Source organism: Gekko japonicus, unplaced genomic scaffold (genome assembly GCF_001447785.1).
Source record: "Gekko japonicus isolate JY-2015 unplaced genomic scaffold, Gekko_japonicus_V1.1 scaffold2457, whole genome shotgun sequence".
Lineage (NCBI taxonomy): Eukaryota > Metazoa > Chordata > Lepidosauria > Squamata > Gekkonidae > Gekko > Gekko japonicus.
In genome coordinates this window covers 33,737-52,384 of record NW_015176049.1, presented here as the reverse complement: position 1 = coordinate 52,384, position 18,648 = coordinate 33,737, and the positions used below count along the sequence as shown (strand labels likewise).

The window sequence follows — 18,648 nt, the reverse complement described above, 5'->3', positions numbered from 1 at the left end:
GTTGTTCTTATGAAGGCCTCGGCCTCTAATCCCTGCCCTGCTGTTGGCTGTCCAGAGGAACTGGTTGGCCACTGTGTGAGACAGGATGCTGGATGAGATGGACCACTGGTCTGATCCAGCAGGGCTCTTCATATGTTCTTCTGAAGGCCTCAGCCTCTATGCCGTGCTGTTGGCTGTCGCGAGGAACTGATTGGCCTCTGCGTGAGACAGGATGCTGGTCTGATCCAGCAGGGCTCTTCTTATGAGGACAAAATTATGCTCCCCCTTCCCGGTAGGATTTTGTCAGATCCTGAGGTTGGAGGTGCAGTGGATGGATGTTACTCTATTTGGGTGGTTCAGGCACATGGGTTTCGATGCTTTTTAAAAAATTTCCCAGCCCCAGAATGCAGCAGTGCAGATGATGGGTACAAATGATGCCATGCAGGGCTCTGAACCGAAAAGGTCAAACTTCCCTGTTCCTCTTATCCATCCCGTTGCTGGGGAAGGCAAGTGAGCGTGCCGGCACTTTGCATATTGTGTCATTAATAATAATAATGTAAACTGTTGCGCTCACTAGCAAAATGGGCTGGAGCATGCATGATGGCGCATAGAAAGATGGTCATGGTGGCATGCGCTTCATGCATTCTGCCGCCACACAAGGGCAAGTATTGGTACTAGATGTCGAATCCAGCATGTTGATGGACTCATCCTGTGCATAGCTGCTCCAGGCTAAGCCCCCTGGGATCAGCGAGCAGAGTGACGCTGCACAGGATTGCACCATAAGACTCTCACCGGTGGAATCCGCTGTGAATGGGATTTATCACTTTCCTTAGGCTGTAAGTTTTGGCAGGCCCCTGGCCCAGCCAGTTTGGTGTAGTGGTTAAGAGCACAGTCTCTGATCTGAGAGAACCAGGTTTGATTCCCCACTCCTCCACATGCAGCGGCTGGTGTGACATTGGGCCACTCACAAGTTCTTTCAGAGCTGTTCTCTCAAGAGCAGTCCTCAAAAGAGCTCTCTCAGCCCCACCTACCACACAGGGTGTATGTTGTAGGGAAGGGAAAGGAGATTGTAAGCCACACTGAGATGTTTTCGGGTAGTGAAGGACAGGGTATAAATCCAATCTCTTCTTCTAAAAGCAACATGCTTGTTTTAACTACATTCACCTGTGGCTGTTAACAGAATAGTCCCTGGGAGTCTCCCTAAGTTGTTTCAACCTCCCAGTGCCAATTAGCTAAGAAGAAGAAGAATCGATTGGATTTATACCCTGCCCTTCATGCAGAGTTTCAGAGCAGCTTACAAACTCCTTCCCTTCCCCTCCCCACATCAGACACCTTTGAGGTAGGTGGGGCTGAGAGAGCTCTGACAGAAACTGCTATTTTCAAGGACATCTCTGACAGAACCATGGCTTGCCCAAGGTCATCCATCAGCTGCGAGTGGAGGAGTGGGGAATCAAACCCGTTTCTCCCAGATTAGACTCCATGGGCTGAGGCAATTTACTGGGTAAATTGGTGGAAACCATTATTAAGGAAAGAATTAGTAGGCACATAGATGAACAAAACCTATTGAGGCAGACTCAGCATAGGTTCTGTAAGGGAAGATCTTGTCTCACTAACCTGTTAGTGTTCTTTGAGGGGGTGAACAAACATGTGGACAAGGGGGACCCAATAGATATTGTTTACCTTGACTTCCAGAAAGCTTTTGATAAAGTTCCTCATCAAAGGCTCCTAAGTAAGCTCAAAAATCATGGGATAAAAGGACAAGTCCTTTTATGGATCAAAAACTGTCTAATTAATAGAAAACAGAGAGCGAGTATAAATGGGCAATTTTCTCAGTGGAGGGTGGTAAGCATGTGGGGTACTCACAGTTTTTAAGCCTCCGGCTCACACCTTTTTGTCTTAGCTCAGGAAGGATGGCTCCAGAGCAAACTAATTTATGCAGTAGCCAAATCCCTCGCTCACAACTTTAATGCCAGTCGCTCACAAAGTAGAATTTTTGCTCACAAGACTCCACAGAGAGGGAGCATTGCCTGTGAGGCAGGCGGGGCTGAGAGAGCTCTTTCAAGAACTGTCCTTGAGAGAAAAGCTCTGACAGAACTATGGCTTGCCCAAGGTCATCCAGCAACTGCAAGTGGAGGAGTGGGGAATCAAACTCGGTTCTCCCAGATTAGAGTCCGCGCACTTAACAGTGTTCAGTGCGCCATGGTGTTTAGTCATGCCGGCCACATGACCACGGACACGTCTTCGGACAGCGCTGGCTCTTCGGCTTTGAAACGGAGATGAGCACCGCAACTCTAGAGTTGGACTCGACTGGCTTTCGAGCAAGGGAACCTTTACCTTTACCTTTACTTAACCACTACACCACAGGACCAGGCCCCATGTGGAGGTTGGTAATCCTAGACTGTTGTCAAATCATTTCTTTTAATACGATGGCCCACCCAGCAGTCACATGATTCTGGAGGATGGTAGCCAAAACCACCCACACTTACAGCAAAGGTGGGTGGGGGTGGGGCCAGGTGAGTGGGGCCAGGTGTAGAAAGTGGGTGGGGCCAGGTGAGCTTTTGTTCAACAGAGCCTGTGATTGGCTGTGCAGATTTTTTAAAAACATGGCTTTGGCAGCAGCCACTCCACCAAAGTACCAGGACCTTCCCTGCACGACTGAAGGCAAGCTGCGTGCATTTGATTAATTTATTTATTAGTTTGATTTCTGACTCGCCCTCCCCTGCTACTGCAGGCCTCAGAGCGAGTAACGACGGGTTATAATACAATCACAAATTCATTAAAACAATATTAACAATTTAAAAAACTTGGCTGTACATTATTAGTCGTAACAACAGGTGGCAGACGCTTACAATAGTACATAGAGTTACCATTCGTCGGGAGAAAAATTTAGTCGTCGTGCCAATACTGGGGGAAGGCCAGAAAGGAGGGCCTCAGGGGATCCGTCAGAGAGAGTTTTGATTCTTCTCTGTCAAGGGCCTCGACCATAGGCCTGGTTGAACAGCTCTGTTTTGCAGGCCCTGTGGAAGTGTGAAAGGTCCCGCGGGTCCCCAATTTCAGCTGGGAGAGTGTTCCACCACACCAGGGCAGAAAAGGCTCTGGTCAAGGCTAATCAGATGTTTCTCAACCTGGGAACTATCAGTAGGTCTTTATTCTGTGAGCACGGTGCTCTTAGGGATACAGTCACCTAGCCCCCAGCTGGGAGCAGGGGGATCACCCAATTTGGCAGGCTCCAACCCTCTGCCAGCTAGCTAGCTGGCCAGCAAGGGGAAGCCCCTCTTACCCCCCCCCCCAGCACAACGTCCCCAGAGTGATGATGTCACGTGGAAGTGAAGTCATCATGCTGGGGGGGCGCTGCTACAGGGTTGCCACACGGCATCCCCAGTGTGATGACGTCACTTCCACGTGATGTCATCACTCTGGGGACGTCATGTGCAGTGACATCGCCCCGTGCTCACACTCCCGGAGATCTCCCTCCCACCCCCCTCGGGGAGCAAAGAGGACCTGGCAGCTCTACTTGGGGGAGGGGGGGTCATGCAAGAAAGCGTCCTTATGCGATATGTTCATTTTAAAAGGCATCCTTGCTCTGTGAGATTTTGTGGCTGGCTTTGCTTTCCGTGGCAGCCATTTTATGGTTGTGCCCACCACCCTGTGTCAGAATTCCAGAGGTGCTCACAGCCTTGAAAAGGTGGGGGGCCCTGCCCATGGCACGACACCCCCACGGAGCTCCCTCCCCTCCCCACCCTCTGTCTTCTCCGGGCACCACCCTCAGATCTTGAGGAATGTCCCAAGCCAGAGTCAGCAAGCAACCCCAGAGAAATCTCAGAGAGAGAGATTTTGTGAGTACCTAAATAGAGGACTCCTTTCTCTAGATTGTGGGGAAACTGCCTTTACCCAGATAGCTATCTGTTTCAGCTGGCCTATTGGTTCATGAATTTACCACTAGAGCCGAAGCAAATAAGGGGACACTGGGCAAATTTGGATCTCTTTCCCATTGGTAGAAATTGGAACGTTGTCTATGGCTCTTCTCCCCCCCCTTCCCTGGGGGGTGTGTGTGTCTCGCTCTGAGAGTGAGTTGGCAGATCCATCTTCTTTAGTCCCTTGCATGAAAACTTTAAAAACGATGGTGAGCCTAAAAAGCAGCCAACAGGGGACACTCTCTGCTAGCAGGGCCAGTTCACGATGGTCCTGTTCTTTGGCTAGGATTTGCAGGACCAGGAGGAACTGTTTGTGCCCACAGGCTAACCCTTCCAGCTTTCGGTAATGAGAATTCAGTGCCTGCGGAGCGGCCATTCCAATGCAGGTGTTCAAAACTCCGCACAAGCTGGGCTAATCAGCCCAAGCCGCCAGGAAGTGAAAATAATGTAAAGGTCAATTGCAAAGCGGGGGGAGTGCACCTTGGAAATTTAGGTCCAAGCCATCTAAAGTTCAGTGCATGCTCCAACAGGAATCGTTGCCTGTGCCTCTCCCCCAAGGCTAAATTTTTCATTTCCCCCATAATGTTGGTACTAAGAGGTCTAGAGGGCAGACTAAGTCAGCATCTGAATTTTTTCTAATTTGACTGCCCTCTGGAAGCAAGAGGATTAATACATTAAGGTCTATTGCCTCTAAACTATATAGTAAGCGTTTAAAAAATAAATTAGAGGATTATGTTATTGATAATAATGTAATCCATCCCCTCCAAATAGGGTTCAAAAAAGGTCATTCTACCATCGAGCACTGTCAAACCCTATTTACCTTGGCTTCAGAGGCTGGTAAAGGTAAAGGTTCCCTTGCTCGAAAGCCAGTCGAATCCGACTCTAGGGTTGCGGTTGCGGTGCTCATCTCCGTTTCAAAGCCGAAGAGCCCGCGCTGTCCGAAGACGTTTCCGTGGTCATGTGGCCGGCATGACTAAACACCAAGGCGCACGGAATGCTGTTACCTTCCCACCAAAGTGGTACCTATTTATCTACTTGCAGTTTCTTGCTTTCGAACTGCTAGGTTGGCAGGAGCTGGAACTAGAGACGGGAGCTCACTCCATCATGCGGCAGCCCTACAAAAGCCCTATATGCAGCCTTCATCGGCCTGGCTTCAGCATTTGATTCTTTAGATAGAGGTAGATTATGGCAGAAGCTTTTGGACATCAACATTGACCCGTGGCTAGTATATCTGATTAGCCAGCTACATTGTGATACCAGCGTAAAGGTTAAGGTTGGGAGAGAAGGCTTACTCACCGAGGACATTAAGGTCTATTAATCACCTACCGACAGGTGAAGGATGGGATCCATTACCAGTTTGAGTTAATTTTGGGGGGGGGTTGTTTGGGGGAGGGAAGGGTTGAGTTTATGCTGTGATTCTGTAGAAGTTCAGAGAAGCTGTCAGGGTCCAGTTTCCTGAGAATTTTGCATTTGTATTTAAAAGCAAGGCTGTAGTCCCCAAGATGGCAAATATAGGTTTAAAATGGCACAAGTGTGTCTGTTGAAATCTTGGAATCACAAAGGTGGCTGAATATAAGGGCTGGACTAGACAACACTTTCGACACAATTCCTCTAATCCTTGCAGTCATACATGCTGGCAGGGAACAAATGTTCCCAAGTGTGCCAAGGCCTGATTTAACTCGGGACTGCTGTGCAGAATAAGGTGGGCTTTGGCCTTCCCTCCCATGCTGTTTTCCCCGAGCCAAAATGGCCACAGGGGGGCTCCCCTTAGCCATTTCAGCGGTGGAAAACAGTGCATGAAGGAAAGCCGAAGTCCCTTCTCCACCACCACCCCCATGCCACGCTGATAGCCCTGGCAACGTTAGTTCCCTGACAGAATGTATGACTGCAAGTCACTGTGGCAAATGTGCCATCCAGTTTGCCCCTAAGGCTTGCAGCCTTCAGTGCTTTGGGCCTCTTTGATGATTAGGAAAAGCAGCAGAAGTGAAGCAAAATAATATGCGTGGTGTGGATTAAGCAAATGCGTGTGGCGCAGATCTGCTGGAAGGAGGAGGAAAGCTTCTGTGTCACTTGAGAAGATTATGCGGAGCGAATATTTAGCGGGTTTCCATTATTCCTTGGGGTGAGCAGGTCCCCCTAAACAGCCCATCTGCCGTGGTATTGCAGATCTGATGTCTCCAGTTTTGCCTTCTTTTTGGTTTGGGTTGCTTCCTCCCCCCCTTATAACCATCTTCCTCTGATTTCACACATCTGTTTGGGGCGCCTTGAATGAGGCCAGGAACGCTATAGTGGATGTTTCAAGCTCAGCTCTGACGCAGCTGCCAAATTTGGTCTTGCCTAATAAATAGCTGGATTTGTCATCGGAGTTCTTTTTCTGCTTCCTTTTGAAAGGCTGAAGCCTTGAACGCAGAGCATCTGGGCAGGTTGTGTGTGCGTGTGGAGTTGAGGCAGATGATGGGGTGGTTTTCAACTCATCCATGGCCTTTTTTTGTGACAGTACTCACCAGTACGAGTGAGTACCGACACCTCCTTTTCAGGGCTCTCCTGGGTTCCGATACTTGTACGCCAACGTGGTAGGCCCTCAGCAACTGCCTGTGGTGGATCTGCAGAGCAGAGGGGAACTGGTAGACATCAGGGCAACCTTATATATGAGCATTGGCACCTATTTTCCACGTAAAGAGCACTGGATCTGTCAAAGGGTAGTCCTCCCAAAACTGGAATTGTCTTCGCATTGCTAACATCCAGGGGTCATTTCCTGCAGGAGCGCACAGGAGCGGAGCTCCGACAGTAAAGAGCCCAGGGGGGGGGCCCACGCCACAAGCCCCGCCCCCTGCTCCCAGCAGCCCTCAGACAGAGCAAGAAGCAGCCAGGTAAGTTGCAGAACCCCCCCCCCAGGCCCCCAGTCCAAAACAGTCCAGTGACACCTCTTAAGACCAAGTTTTATTCAGGTACAAGCTCTCCCTCCTCTGCGAGGACAGATCTCCACGTCCCCCCCCCCAATAGCTAGCAATCCAAAAGAGTCCAATGGAGCCTGAGCGGTGGGTGTTGCCTTCTGACACACTTCCGGTGATGTCAGGGGGTGTGGCATATGCAAATAAGTTATGCCGATGAGTTATGCTAATGAGCTCCTGCACCTCTTTTTCTACGAAATGACCTCTGCTAACATCAGTTCATATTCCCAGGCTGTACAAAGTTCTGGGGCCACCTAGTCTGTTCCCTTATGAGCTGTGGAAACGTAGTGTATTTGTAGTACCTGTTTAGGGAAGTGATTTTCCCTCTTCTGTTCATTGCTGTAGGACAGGGGTGTCGAACACATTTGTTATGTGGGCCGGATCTGACATAAATGAGACCTTGCTGGGCCGGGCCATGTGTGTCATAAAATGTAATGCCAGGTAGCGGAGATATAAACTTTATAAAGGACACAAACACACAGGGGTTTTTTTTTACTTAAAATAAAAACACTTAAAACAGTACCTCAGTAAGCTGCAAGCCTACTTTTGATTTATCGACATTCACCACAGAAATCTCATATTCAAGAGTTCTGAGTCTAGTACCCTGGTTAAAACATGAAATGGCCGAGTGATTAAGAGAGTCTGGCGAAGCAAGCTATGATGCAGCAGCAGCAGCAGAACTGGAAGCAGGAGATGTGGGCATGATGAAAGCCCTCTGGGGGCCTGATCTGGCCCCCGGGCCGCATGTTTGACAACCCTGCTGTAGGATTTGTGAGTGTGTTCCATTTTGCCCATTTATTTATTCAATTCATGTGTACCCCGACTTTTTCCTCACTGTGAATCCAAAGAGGCTTACTTTGGTTGCCTCGCTTCCATTTTACCCTCACGATAACCCTGTGAGGGAGGTTAGGCCGAGAGCGCTTGACTGGCCCAAGGTCGCCCAGCAAGCTGCAGTGGCATGAGTGGGGATTTGAACCCAGATCTCCCAGATATCAGTCCTACACTCTTAGCCACTACACCACACTGGCTCTGTCATTCATCTGGTGTGAAGGCAGCAATTCTGTTGTTTTACCACCGTGGCCCGCAGACGCTGACAGGTCTCTCCTCTCCTTTTTCAAAGACAGCCGCTAGCTACCATCCCTGGATACAGTGGCAGTGAGTTCCAAAAGAAGATTCCCTGCTTCCAAATGGTCTCCTAATGGACTCTGTGTGAGAGGGAAGGCAAAGAGGCTGGAGCTGGGTGATCAGTGGGAAGAGGGGAAAGGTGGCCCTTCGCCCCAGGCATTGGCTTCGTGTGGGGGCGGCCTCTGCACAGCCCCCTCCTGGGGTCTGTATGATGTATCCTTTGGTCATCATAATGATGGGCCAAGGGTTGCCAACTTCCAGATGGGGGCTGGAGTTCTTCTGGAATTACAACTGATCTTCAGACCGCAGAGATCATCCCCCCCCCCGAGAAACTGGCTGCTTTGGAGGGGGGCCTGTATGGCGTCACGTCCCTGCCGAGGTCCCTCCCCCCTCTAAATTCTGCCCTCCCCAGGTTACGCCCCCGGGACTCCAGGAATTTCCCTAGAGCTGGCAACCCTGGCTACCTGCCATGTATCAAACCTGGCTGTGATTTGCCCTGACCCTGGGTAGCCCAGGCAAGCCCGACCTCGTCAGATCTCGGAAGCTAAGCAGGGCCGGCCCTGGCTAGTATTTGGATGGGAGACCTCCAAGGAATACCAGGCAAGCCCTATTTCTGAACGTCCCTTGCCTTTGAGCCCCACTAGGGGTCGCCAGAAGTCAGTTTGACTGGATGACAAACCACCACCCCCCAAAAAAATATAATTTAAAATTGTGTTTAAGAACTTGGCTGTGATTTCAAGGTCTCTTCCCCCTCCCCTCCAGAAACCTCTTTGCAAAGAGTTCTTGTAACAACACTTTGGCGTGGTGCAGATAAAACTGTTGTTTCGTCCTTTTGTCCCAGGCAAAAAGTCTTTTAGAGGCTTTTTAATCTTCTGCCTGAAATACTTTTTTTCTAATGCTTCTGTTCTCTTTTTTTTTAAAAAAAAGACATCTCCTCCTCCTCCTCCTCGGTACGAGGTGTCTCGTTAGTTCATTATTAGCTTTGCCGCCAGCCACAGAAGCAAAATTGGGTTTTTGGATATTGCTTCGTTTTCTCCACAATTCCCCCCCCCCCACCTCATCCTTGCTGTCTTTTCTTTGTAGCGAGCTGTACATATTAAATGTGTTTAATAAGCTCCCTTCATCACAATCTTGCTCTTACCATCTAAATTAGAATGTGAAGGCGTCGCCTTCCAGGAGCTGCGGCGCGTGCTGGGCTTGGTTGCGCCGACGGCAATCCGGCCTCTCTCTTTTTGCTTAAACGTTCTCTCCCAGCTTGACTTCCTCTTTGGACGAATCACTCGCGGGCAATTCGCTTGGCATATTGGAATGCATTTTTGTTCTCACTGTGTCAAATACCACGCTCTGCCTGTCCTCTGGAGTTTGGAGAGCATCGAGGAAGACCTGTGTGTTTTGGGTAATCCCTTGGCATCTCCCTGGGACGTTTCTTCCTTGGATTCCTCCGTTTCTCCTCCCTTTGCACCCGTGGAGAGGAGTCTTTGCCAGCCTGCGCTGCTAGGGCCCATGTTCTTGGAGTTTAGGGCAAGGGGTGGTGCAAAGGTGGGCAGGCTTCAAGTTTGAAGGGCCTTCCTTGTTTTTCTTAGTTCTGTGGGGTCCACCTACTGGAACCAGTGTCGCAAAGTGGGGCTCCCCTGAAAGGGGCAGAGCCGTTATCTGCTGCCCTTCCCCATCAGCCCTGCACCGTGATACCTGTCTGTACAAATATGAATTCCCATCTGAGTCACTTGCATGGGAGGGATCCCAGCCTCTAGCCCTACAATGTGCACAGACCTGGCCATGCAGCCATTTTACAGACGAGGAACACCAAGGACAAAAGAAGTGATCTTCCATTTTTAAGGAGGGATTAGTGTCAACCTCCTCATTTGCCCTGACCTGGATGGCCCAGGCTAGGCCGATCCAGTCAGATCTTGGAAGCTAAGCAGGGTCGGCCCTGGCTAGTATTTGGAAGGGCGACCTCCAAGGAATACGAGGGTTGTGACGCACAGGCAGGCAATGGCGAACCGCCTCTGAAATGTCTCTTGCCTTAAAACAGGTCTAGCTCACCACCTAGTGGTGAATTATGCTAACAGAGCTAGAACTGCTGGCTGCCAGACAATCTTAGGATCCCCTGGCTATACGACACCCACTGCCATACGGTAATCATTCATTATTAATTATCCTCGTTTGTTAGAGAGGCATGTCCGCGGTGTGGCCAACCGTATCAGTGGTGTAGGGGTTGGAATGATGTCCTGGGGGGAGGGGGCCCGGGCTTGGCCAGAGAACTGCCAGACAGCCGTAGCAAAGAGACCGCCCTGTGGCTCAGGAGCTAGGAGCTTTCAGTGCTCTCCTGTGATCCATCCCAGGATCTACCTGTAGATCATTAACCACCTTTTGCTTGCTCCCACATCAGAGCCAACGGTGCAGAGTGGGACTCCTTTACATGGGGGTCCCCAGAAGGGGTCAGAATCCGCATCCGTGCTATGACACTTTCATGCGTGGGGCTGAAAGCGAATTCTGTCCTGGAAGTCCCTCGCCTCCTTCTTGGGGTTTCCTGGGAGGAGTGAGATCAAATGCCTTTCAGACAGCCTGAAAAATTCGTTAGTGCAGTTCCACCCTAAGGAGGGGAGCCAGGAAGCCCCTAGTTCGGATTTCACCCCAGGCCGTGACCTGTTTTATTGCAACTGGCTGTCTCATTTCTCTGTTCTGTAATACGGGTATAATGTTGAAACCCTTGCCCAAAGGCACCTTGCTCCAACTGCTGCACGTCTTGCGAAGACGGAAATAAAATCGAACTGGGGATGATTTGACTCAGACTGACCAGCCTTTGTGAAATTCAAGCAGCCCCTAGTTCGGATTTCACCCCAGGCCGTGACCTGTTTTATTGCAACTGGCTGTCTCATTTCTCTGTTCTGTAATATGGGTATAATATTTAAACCCTTGCTCCAACTGCTGCACGTCTTGCAAAGATGGAAATAAAATTGAACTGGGGATGATTTGACTCAGACTGACGCCTTTGAAATTCAAGGTGGGCACCTGAGCCCTGCGTCTGCTGGCACGGCACCATTTTCGGTTGTGGTAGCTGTCCTCCACTGCACAGTGCACCCCGTGGCTCTTGGTGTTTCCACTTAACGTAAGACTTGCATCGCTCAGTGAGCCGAAAAGCAGCTAGCACCAGAGGGAGGTGCTGCGCAGTAGATTGGGAAGGGGAATACAGTTTGGAGATCCCCCTATTACAGAATCCCGTCCTCCAGGGTGCTATAATCTCCCAGGGAATGGAACAGGCCAATCTCACCATTATTTGTGTGTCATTCCACCCCCCCCCCCGGCTTTACCTGAGTCTCAGCTGCCCTCAGTGTGCTGTGCTTCCTGGAGCACACTCAGTCCTTCTCATCGGGCTATCGAGGGAGGGTTTATTTTGGTTGATCTGCCAAATCGTATTCTTATGTGCAGGGGTCATTTCGTAGAAAAAGATGTGCAGGAGCTCGTTAGCGTAACTCATTAGCATAACTTCTTTGCATATGCCACACCCCCGACATCACCGGAAGTGTGTCAGAAGGCAACACCCACCACTCAGGCTCCACTGGACTGTTTTGGATTGCTAGCTATTGGGGGGGGGGAACGTGCAGATCTGTCCTCGCAGAGGAGGGAGAGCTTGTACCTGAATAAAACCTGGTCTTAAAGGTGCCACGGGACTGTTTGGGGCCGGGGGGGGCGCTCTGCAACTTACCTGGCTGCTTCTTGTTCTGACTGAGGGCTGCTGGGAGCAGGGGGTGGGGCTTGTTGCACGTGCCCGCCCCCTGGGCTCTTTACTGCCGGAGCTCCGCTCCTGTGCGCTCCTGCAGGAAATGACCCCTGCTTATGTGGGAATCCCCAAGACATGTTGAGGGCCTCCCCCCTTGTTTTGGGTGGTCCCGGCCATGAGACTGGCACAAGCAACTCAGTTTCCAGTTGAATGGCGTAGTTACTGTTGTCCCTTGCCCATTGTTTTGTCCTTAGGTCTGGAAGCGATCCGGCGCCTGGTTCTACAAAGGCCTCCCCAAGTACATCTTGCCCTTGAAAAGCATCGGCAGAGCCAAAGAGCCGCCCCTGAGGCCTCGCCACGTGGAATCGCCGACCCTGGAGGTCAGAGGCGCCGCTGCGACTCGCTCCTACACCTGGGCCAGTGTAAGAGGTCAGCCTTTCCCATCTTGCTGTTGCCAGATAATGGGCCGCTTGGGAAGGGGGGAGTGAGCGCCTCTGTCGTCTGTCATTCTCGCATCAACCCGCAGAGCTCGCTCTGTACGAAAAGATAAGAGCAGCCCTGCTGAATCAGACCGCAAGGCATCACCTAATAGCATCCAGTTTTCCACAAAGACTAACCCAAGTGTGCCTGGGAAGCTTGCAAGCAGGACACAGGAGTTCCTGTTGTCTCCAAGCATCTGTCATTCAGAGATAGACGGCCTCTGGCCATGAAGTCTCCTGCTTTACAGCTGGAGAAACGAGGCCAGAAGTGGGGCTTGAGCCAGGTCTTCCCAATACGCCTGCTTCCAGATTGTCTTTCTGGATCAGACCCGAGATGTGTCTAGCTCAGGCGGCCCCAACTTTTTTGAGCTTGTGGGAACCTCTGGAATTCTGACATGGTGTGTTGGGCACAACAACAAAATGGCTGCCACCAAATGGCGGCCGCAGGAGGCGTAGCCAGCCACGAAATGATTGCTGCAGCCTAACGTCAGTCACTCAATGAAGATCCAAAGCAACATTTAAAAAAATTGAATCGCTATTCAAATTGCATAGTCTCCAACAGCCAATCAGAAGCCTGGCTGGACAAAAGCCCTACCCAGCCCCACCTACTTCCTGAAAACATTTGACAGGTAAAAGAAAAGATGCCAGCGGGTCCCATAGTGCCCACAGGGAGCACATTAGGGACGCCTGGTTGAGCCCTTCAGTCTGCTTGTACAGCTCTGTTGAAACCTTGCAAGCTTCTCTTTTGTTTCTCCCTTCAACTGATACTCAGAGGTATACTGCCTCTGTCCATGGAGGCCTAACTGTTGGCGGATCTGATTTTTTTTAAAGCCATCTTTGTGTGCGGTCCATAACCACATCTGTTGTTGTTAAGGAGCTTTGTTTCTTCCGGTGCTTCAGCTGATGGCTGGCATGCTGCCCCTTTTTGGCATAGATCCCCCAAACTCTAATTTATGCTTCCCCTTTCCCCCTTCCCCTCTGCCATAGATAACCCCTGAGCATTTTAATTTGCAGCAGTGACTCCCCCCCCTTCCCCTGCTGCCAGATCAATAGAAGGGAACGAGTTCTGTTTGATTTCTTTCTGAATGCAGAGATTAGCGGGCCTTTTTGGTCTCCGGTTTGTCAAATCTCTGCAGTTGGCATGTTGGAAAGGAGGCTGCTGGCTAATGTGGATACTTTGAGCTGGGTCTCATTGGCGGTGTCCCAGGAAGCGACGTGGGGGTCTTTGGCTTTCTTTCTGCCGGTCATTTAAAGCCCATTCCTTAACGAAGCACTCCCAGCTCAGAGGTAATGGTGTCATTAAGGATGAAAGGAACTGGCCAGCAGCTGTGAGGTTTAGTGTCTCTTGGACACTGTCTGCCATTCCAGCTGGAAATTGAGCATTTCAGTCATTAGTGCTCTTTTTCGGTTGAGCCAAATCGATTTTATTTATTTAGGGGATTTTTATGCCTCCTGCTCAGCTTACAATTGAAATCGTAAATTATCAATATAAAAACAAGTAAGCCGTTAAGACGTGAAACTTCAGTCCTGAACTGGATAGTGCAGGCAAGCTTGATCTTGTCTTATCTCAGAAGCTGAGCAGGTCCAACCCTGGCAAGTATTTGGATGGGAGACCTCCAGAGAATACCAGGGCCAGGAGGCCAGAGGCAGGCTATCAAGCCACTTCTCCGAATGTCCTCCGTGCCCCAGTAGGAGTCGCCTAGGGTTGCCAGGTCCCTCGCCGTTCCGGTGGGGAGATTTGGGGGGTGTTCTAGGGGTGGGTGGGATGTCACTTGGAAGTGACATCATCGTGTCTGGGATGTCACACGCAGTGCTCTGGCTTTTGGGCAAAACTCTATGGCTTTTTGGCTTCAGACCTGTAGAATTTGCCCCAAAACCAGAGCGTCGCCATGCGACGTCCCTGAGGTAATGTTGGGGACATTGTGCAATGATGTCCCTGTTTGGGGGTGGAGTTTCCCCCTCTGGCCAGCTGGCTAGGGGCTGGTAACCCTAGAGTTGCCAGAGGTTGCCATGACTTCCAGGCACAAGCACACACACACACAAATGCAAAAATACTTTTTAAAAAAGGCATGGAACTTCAGCCCCGTGGGATCACTTTTCCCTTGGCTTGGCTCATGTTTCTGGCCTTCTGGCCTCCCTTGGCTCTGTGGGAGATCCCCTCCCTTCCCAGGTCAGTCAATCTGATCTTTTCTTGACAGGTTGCAGACAAGTTTTCCCTGAACAGTTCAGAGCTACTATAAGGGCCTATGGTCGGGTTGCTAAGCCTGACCCGGAAGCTGAGCCCGACCAAGAGGAGCTAATGATGGCCTGCTAGGAAGGGCTGGAGCCATGCTGTGGCTTTAGCAGGAAATTTAAAAAGCACACCCTGACCACTACACCATAGCTTGTCCTTTTCAAACAGCGCCAAAGTGATTGTGTTAGGGTGGAGGCTTTGGGAAGTGGGATTTTGGTGGCCAAGAGCTTCTATATACCAACTTTTTAAAAAACGTGAGGTAGGTGCTCGTTTTCATTGCTATAGAGGCATGAATGTGCCTTTGCTCTTCCTGCTGTTGCCAAGGAAACCCAACTCAAGTTCTAGGCCTCAGCCTTCTCTCGATTTGTCACTGAGCTGATGTTGACAGCAGCATTTGGCTGCATTTGTAATTGGCTGTGGGCCCTGGCCATACAAGGGTAGCATACATCTCTTATTTTGCTTTTTTAAAATTTTAATTGTTTATATTTTTGTTGACTTTCCATTCTCTTCTTTTTTTTCACTGCTGCCTTTATAGATCTGTATGCATTTTATACAGGTTTTTATATGCAGTGTCTATACTGTCTATGCCTGGAACACTTGTATAGATGTGCATAATGCAAATTTATTCATGGACAAGGAATGTTGAACAGGGGGGGAAATCCTTATGAGGAAACAGCATGGCACAAAAGTACAGAAACACAGGTTCAATTTCCACAACAGATGAATGAAATCGAAGCAGGAAATTTTGTCTCGCATCAATAGGGAAATCCAAAATCTTTCCTATATTCTGAGATGGAAATAAATGCCACGGATTCTCAGTAGACAGATCCTCAGACCCAGCTAAGAGAAATCATGGCCCAGCCTCTGGATTCAGTGCACGTTAATGGGATTTAATTAAACCTGCACATCTTTGCCTTCATGTTATAAGTCTGTGGAGCCCTGCTAAGAGGATATTGAGGCTGGAGCTGTGGACAGTTGTGCCCAGGGGTCATTTCCTGCAGGAGCGCACAGGAGTGGAGCTCCGGCAGTAAAGAGCCCAGGGGGGCGGGCACATGCAACAAGCCCCGCCCCCTGCTTCCAGCAGCCCTCAGTCAGAGCAAGAAGCAGCCAGATAAGTTGCAGAGCCCCCCCCCCGGCCCCCTGGTCCAAAACAGTCCAGTGGCACCTTTAAGACCGAGTTTTAATTCAGGTACAAGCTCTCTGCGAGGACAGATCTGCACGTTCCCCCCCCCCCCAGCTAGCAATCCCAAACAGTCCAGTGGAGCCTGAGTGGTGGGTGTTGCCTTCTGACATACTTCTGGTGATGTCAGGGGGTGTGGCATATGCAAATAAGTTATGCTGATGAGTTATGCTAATGAGCTCCTGCACCTCTTTTTCTACGAAATGACCCCTGGTTGTGCCCAAATTTAAACCCAGGCTCCCTGAGATTAGTTGCTGTGGAGTGGGTGGGGATGAACCATAGCGTGAAGGGCCACGCGTTGAAGGTATTGTTCCATTGACCACATGAGGACAAAAGGCCAGGCTCTGAGTATTGTATGCCCAGCCTAGCCAATGCAAGGACTTCCTACTCCCTGCTGAGGGTAGGACCAGATGTCACTCACTTCTGAGCCGGCAGGGACCTGTGGCATTCATACCCCAGTCTTGAAATTCTGGGTTCAGATTGCACAGTTCCCGACAGTGCCGAGGAGACCTTCTGATCGGAAATACAGGAAAAGAGTAGGAGGACATGGTTCTCTTCACAGCAGTTGGTTTTTTTTGGGGGGGGAGGTGTCTTTTCAATTGTTTCCCCGCACATCTTGTTTATAAGAATTAGACGTGGCAGTCACCTGGACAAAGCCGTGGGTGGATTGAGGACGAGAAGAATTACTTTTGTGTCAATCAAGTTGGAAGATCTTTATGTTCCTTTGCAAGTGAACACAGGAGGAGAACGGCATTCAGGGCAAGTGTTTTGTCCTCAGTAGGATTCATCGTTGTGGTGTGAAGCATCCCCCGTTTTATACCAGGTCTTTTGGAAGATGTTCTGGGGCTGAGCACTGAGCTCAGATTTGCCCCTGTGAGGACTGTTACGATGGTCATCCATTGTCATTGTGACTAAATGGTAGAATTCTCTCTCTTCCCTCTCCCACACAGTTTTCCCCCATCAAACAGCTGGCAGCTAAATTGGATTTTTCTTTTTTTCATGTGGTGTTTAAATAGCAGAAGTGCTTGCAGATTTTCACAGTGAAGAGGGAACAGTTCACCAATTCAAGTAGCACCCTTAGGTTTGTGTCAGCAAAACCGAGGTGTGTTTGTCTCACTTTTCCTTCTCTCTCGCCTTTTCGGAAACGCTAAGAGAAGGGGTAATGTTTAATGAGGCCTGTCTTTGGCACAATTTCTTCTTGGTTTTGTTTTGTTTTTTTCCCTTCAAAGAAAAAAGTCAGAACTGAGTGACAGCCAGGCAAGGGGTATGTGATGTGCCTTCCTGTTCAAAATCTGTAACCTGATGTCTCCAGTATGGAAACATGTGCCTTGGCTTCAAGTTTCTTTCCTCCTGCAGGAGCTCAGAATGGAAATTCTTAGGGATGCCAGCCTCCAGGTGAGGCCTGGGGATCCCCCATAATTACGGCACATCTCCACACCACGGAGACCAGTTCCCCTGGAGAAAGCGGATACTTTGGAGGGGGGGGACTCCTGTGGCATTATGTTCCACCCCCAAATATCCAGGAGTTTCCCAAACAGGATCTGGCAACCCTAGGAATTTTGTAGCATAAATTCTAACATCCATCCCTCCAAAAAGACATTATTTCATGAATAAACTGATGTCCAGAAGCAATTCCATAGAATTGGAATGTTTGAGTGGATGTGGGCAGCCAATATTATCCGGCATGACTGTTCTTCTGACTGGTGGGAGCTTCAAAGCAGACTTTTCAAGCTCGTTTTCCATTGAAGGCGGGAGTGTAGGAGATTTACGGTAGCTTTGTAAGGATCATTTTACCGCACAAGGCTGAGCTGGCATTAGATGGGCACAAAAGCAACCACGCAGGAAGCCGGTGTCCAAAAGAAACATCACTTCAGCATCCTCACTCAGCTTCCAAGCAGCATTTTTCAGCCGCGTGTGCCGCCACCTAGGAAAGACTAATAGGGCCGGCATCAGCATACCCTGAGGTGGGGGCAGCAGCCAGGGCCCAGCCAGTTTGGTGTAGTGCTTGAAGTGCGGTTAGGAGTAGTGGTTAGGAGCATGGACTCTAATCTGGGAGAACCGGGTTTGATTCCCCACTCCTCCACATGCAGCTGCTGGTGTGACCTTGGATCAGTCACAGTTCTCTCAGAGCTGTTCTCTCGCAAGCAATCCTCGAAAGAGCTCTCTCAGCCCCACCTACCTCACAGGTTGTCTGTTGTGGGGAGGGGAAGGGAAAGGCAAATGTAAGCCACTCTGAGACTCCTTCAGGTAGTGAAGAGCGGGGTATAAATCCAAGGATAGGATAAAGTTTTATTTACGGCTGAAGCCAGCAGTTAACATTTGAAACACTACAAACTTAGTAGTAAAAAACACCTATGAATAAAGGTAAAAAGGCTTAACAGAACAGTAAAATGCATTATAAAATACATAAAATACATACATGTGACCGCCTGGAAAAAAGACGGAAGGAGAAGCAAGAACATCTGCAGAAAAAAGCCTTCTGAGGGTATCTTGTAGGGTTCCCATCCCTCTGAATTTGTGGCCATAGTTAGGATTCTAGAAAGTGTGTGCACACACAATAATCTGTAAGCCGCCCAGAGCCCTTCGGGGGTGGGCGGGGTAAAAATCCCATGTAGTAATAATAATAGTAATAATAATTCTTCTCCACTGTGTTTAAAAAACAACAAACATTGGTACAAGTAATTCATTAGATCCTAATCTTTTAAAAGTTAGTTTTTTGTTGTGGCTGCCTGTACTAGCATTCCCCAAACTTCCATAGCATTTCCAAGAACTTCAGGGGTTTTACTGTTGAGAAAGCAGTTAGAAGTGAACGGATTCTTTTGTTAATTATCTTCAAATCTTATGTCTGCTTAGGTTTGGATGGCGTTGGGTTTCTTTGGGATGCCCAGAATTCGCTTGCACTAGTTGACGTTTTGAAGTACAATCTGACTGACTGAATATAGAATATTCATCCCTCTAGAATCAGTTTTGAATTTTTCTGCACATACAAAGGGAATTGAAATTTGTTATTTTTATACAACAGCTTTTTGATTTTATTTTTTATTCAAAACCTTTCATTTTTACTGA

General features: G+C 49.4%; 1 protein-coding gene across 1 annotated transcript in view; it reads left to right on the top strand.

The window, feature by feature from the left end:
* The window catches only part of RPH3AL (rabphilin 3A-like (without C2 domains)), an 88,099-nt gene that overhangs the window by 47,230 nt on the left and 22,221 nt on the right, over positions 1–18,648 (top strand). The window contains exon 8 of the mRNA XM_015426679.1: positions 11,945–12,119. Within this exon, the coding sequence (XP_015282165.1) occupies positions 11,945–12,119 (175 nt within the window). The remainder of the gene's footprint in view (positions 1–11,944; positions 12,120–18,648) is intronic.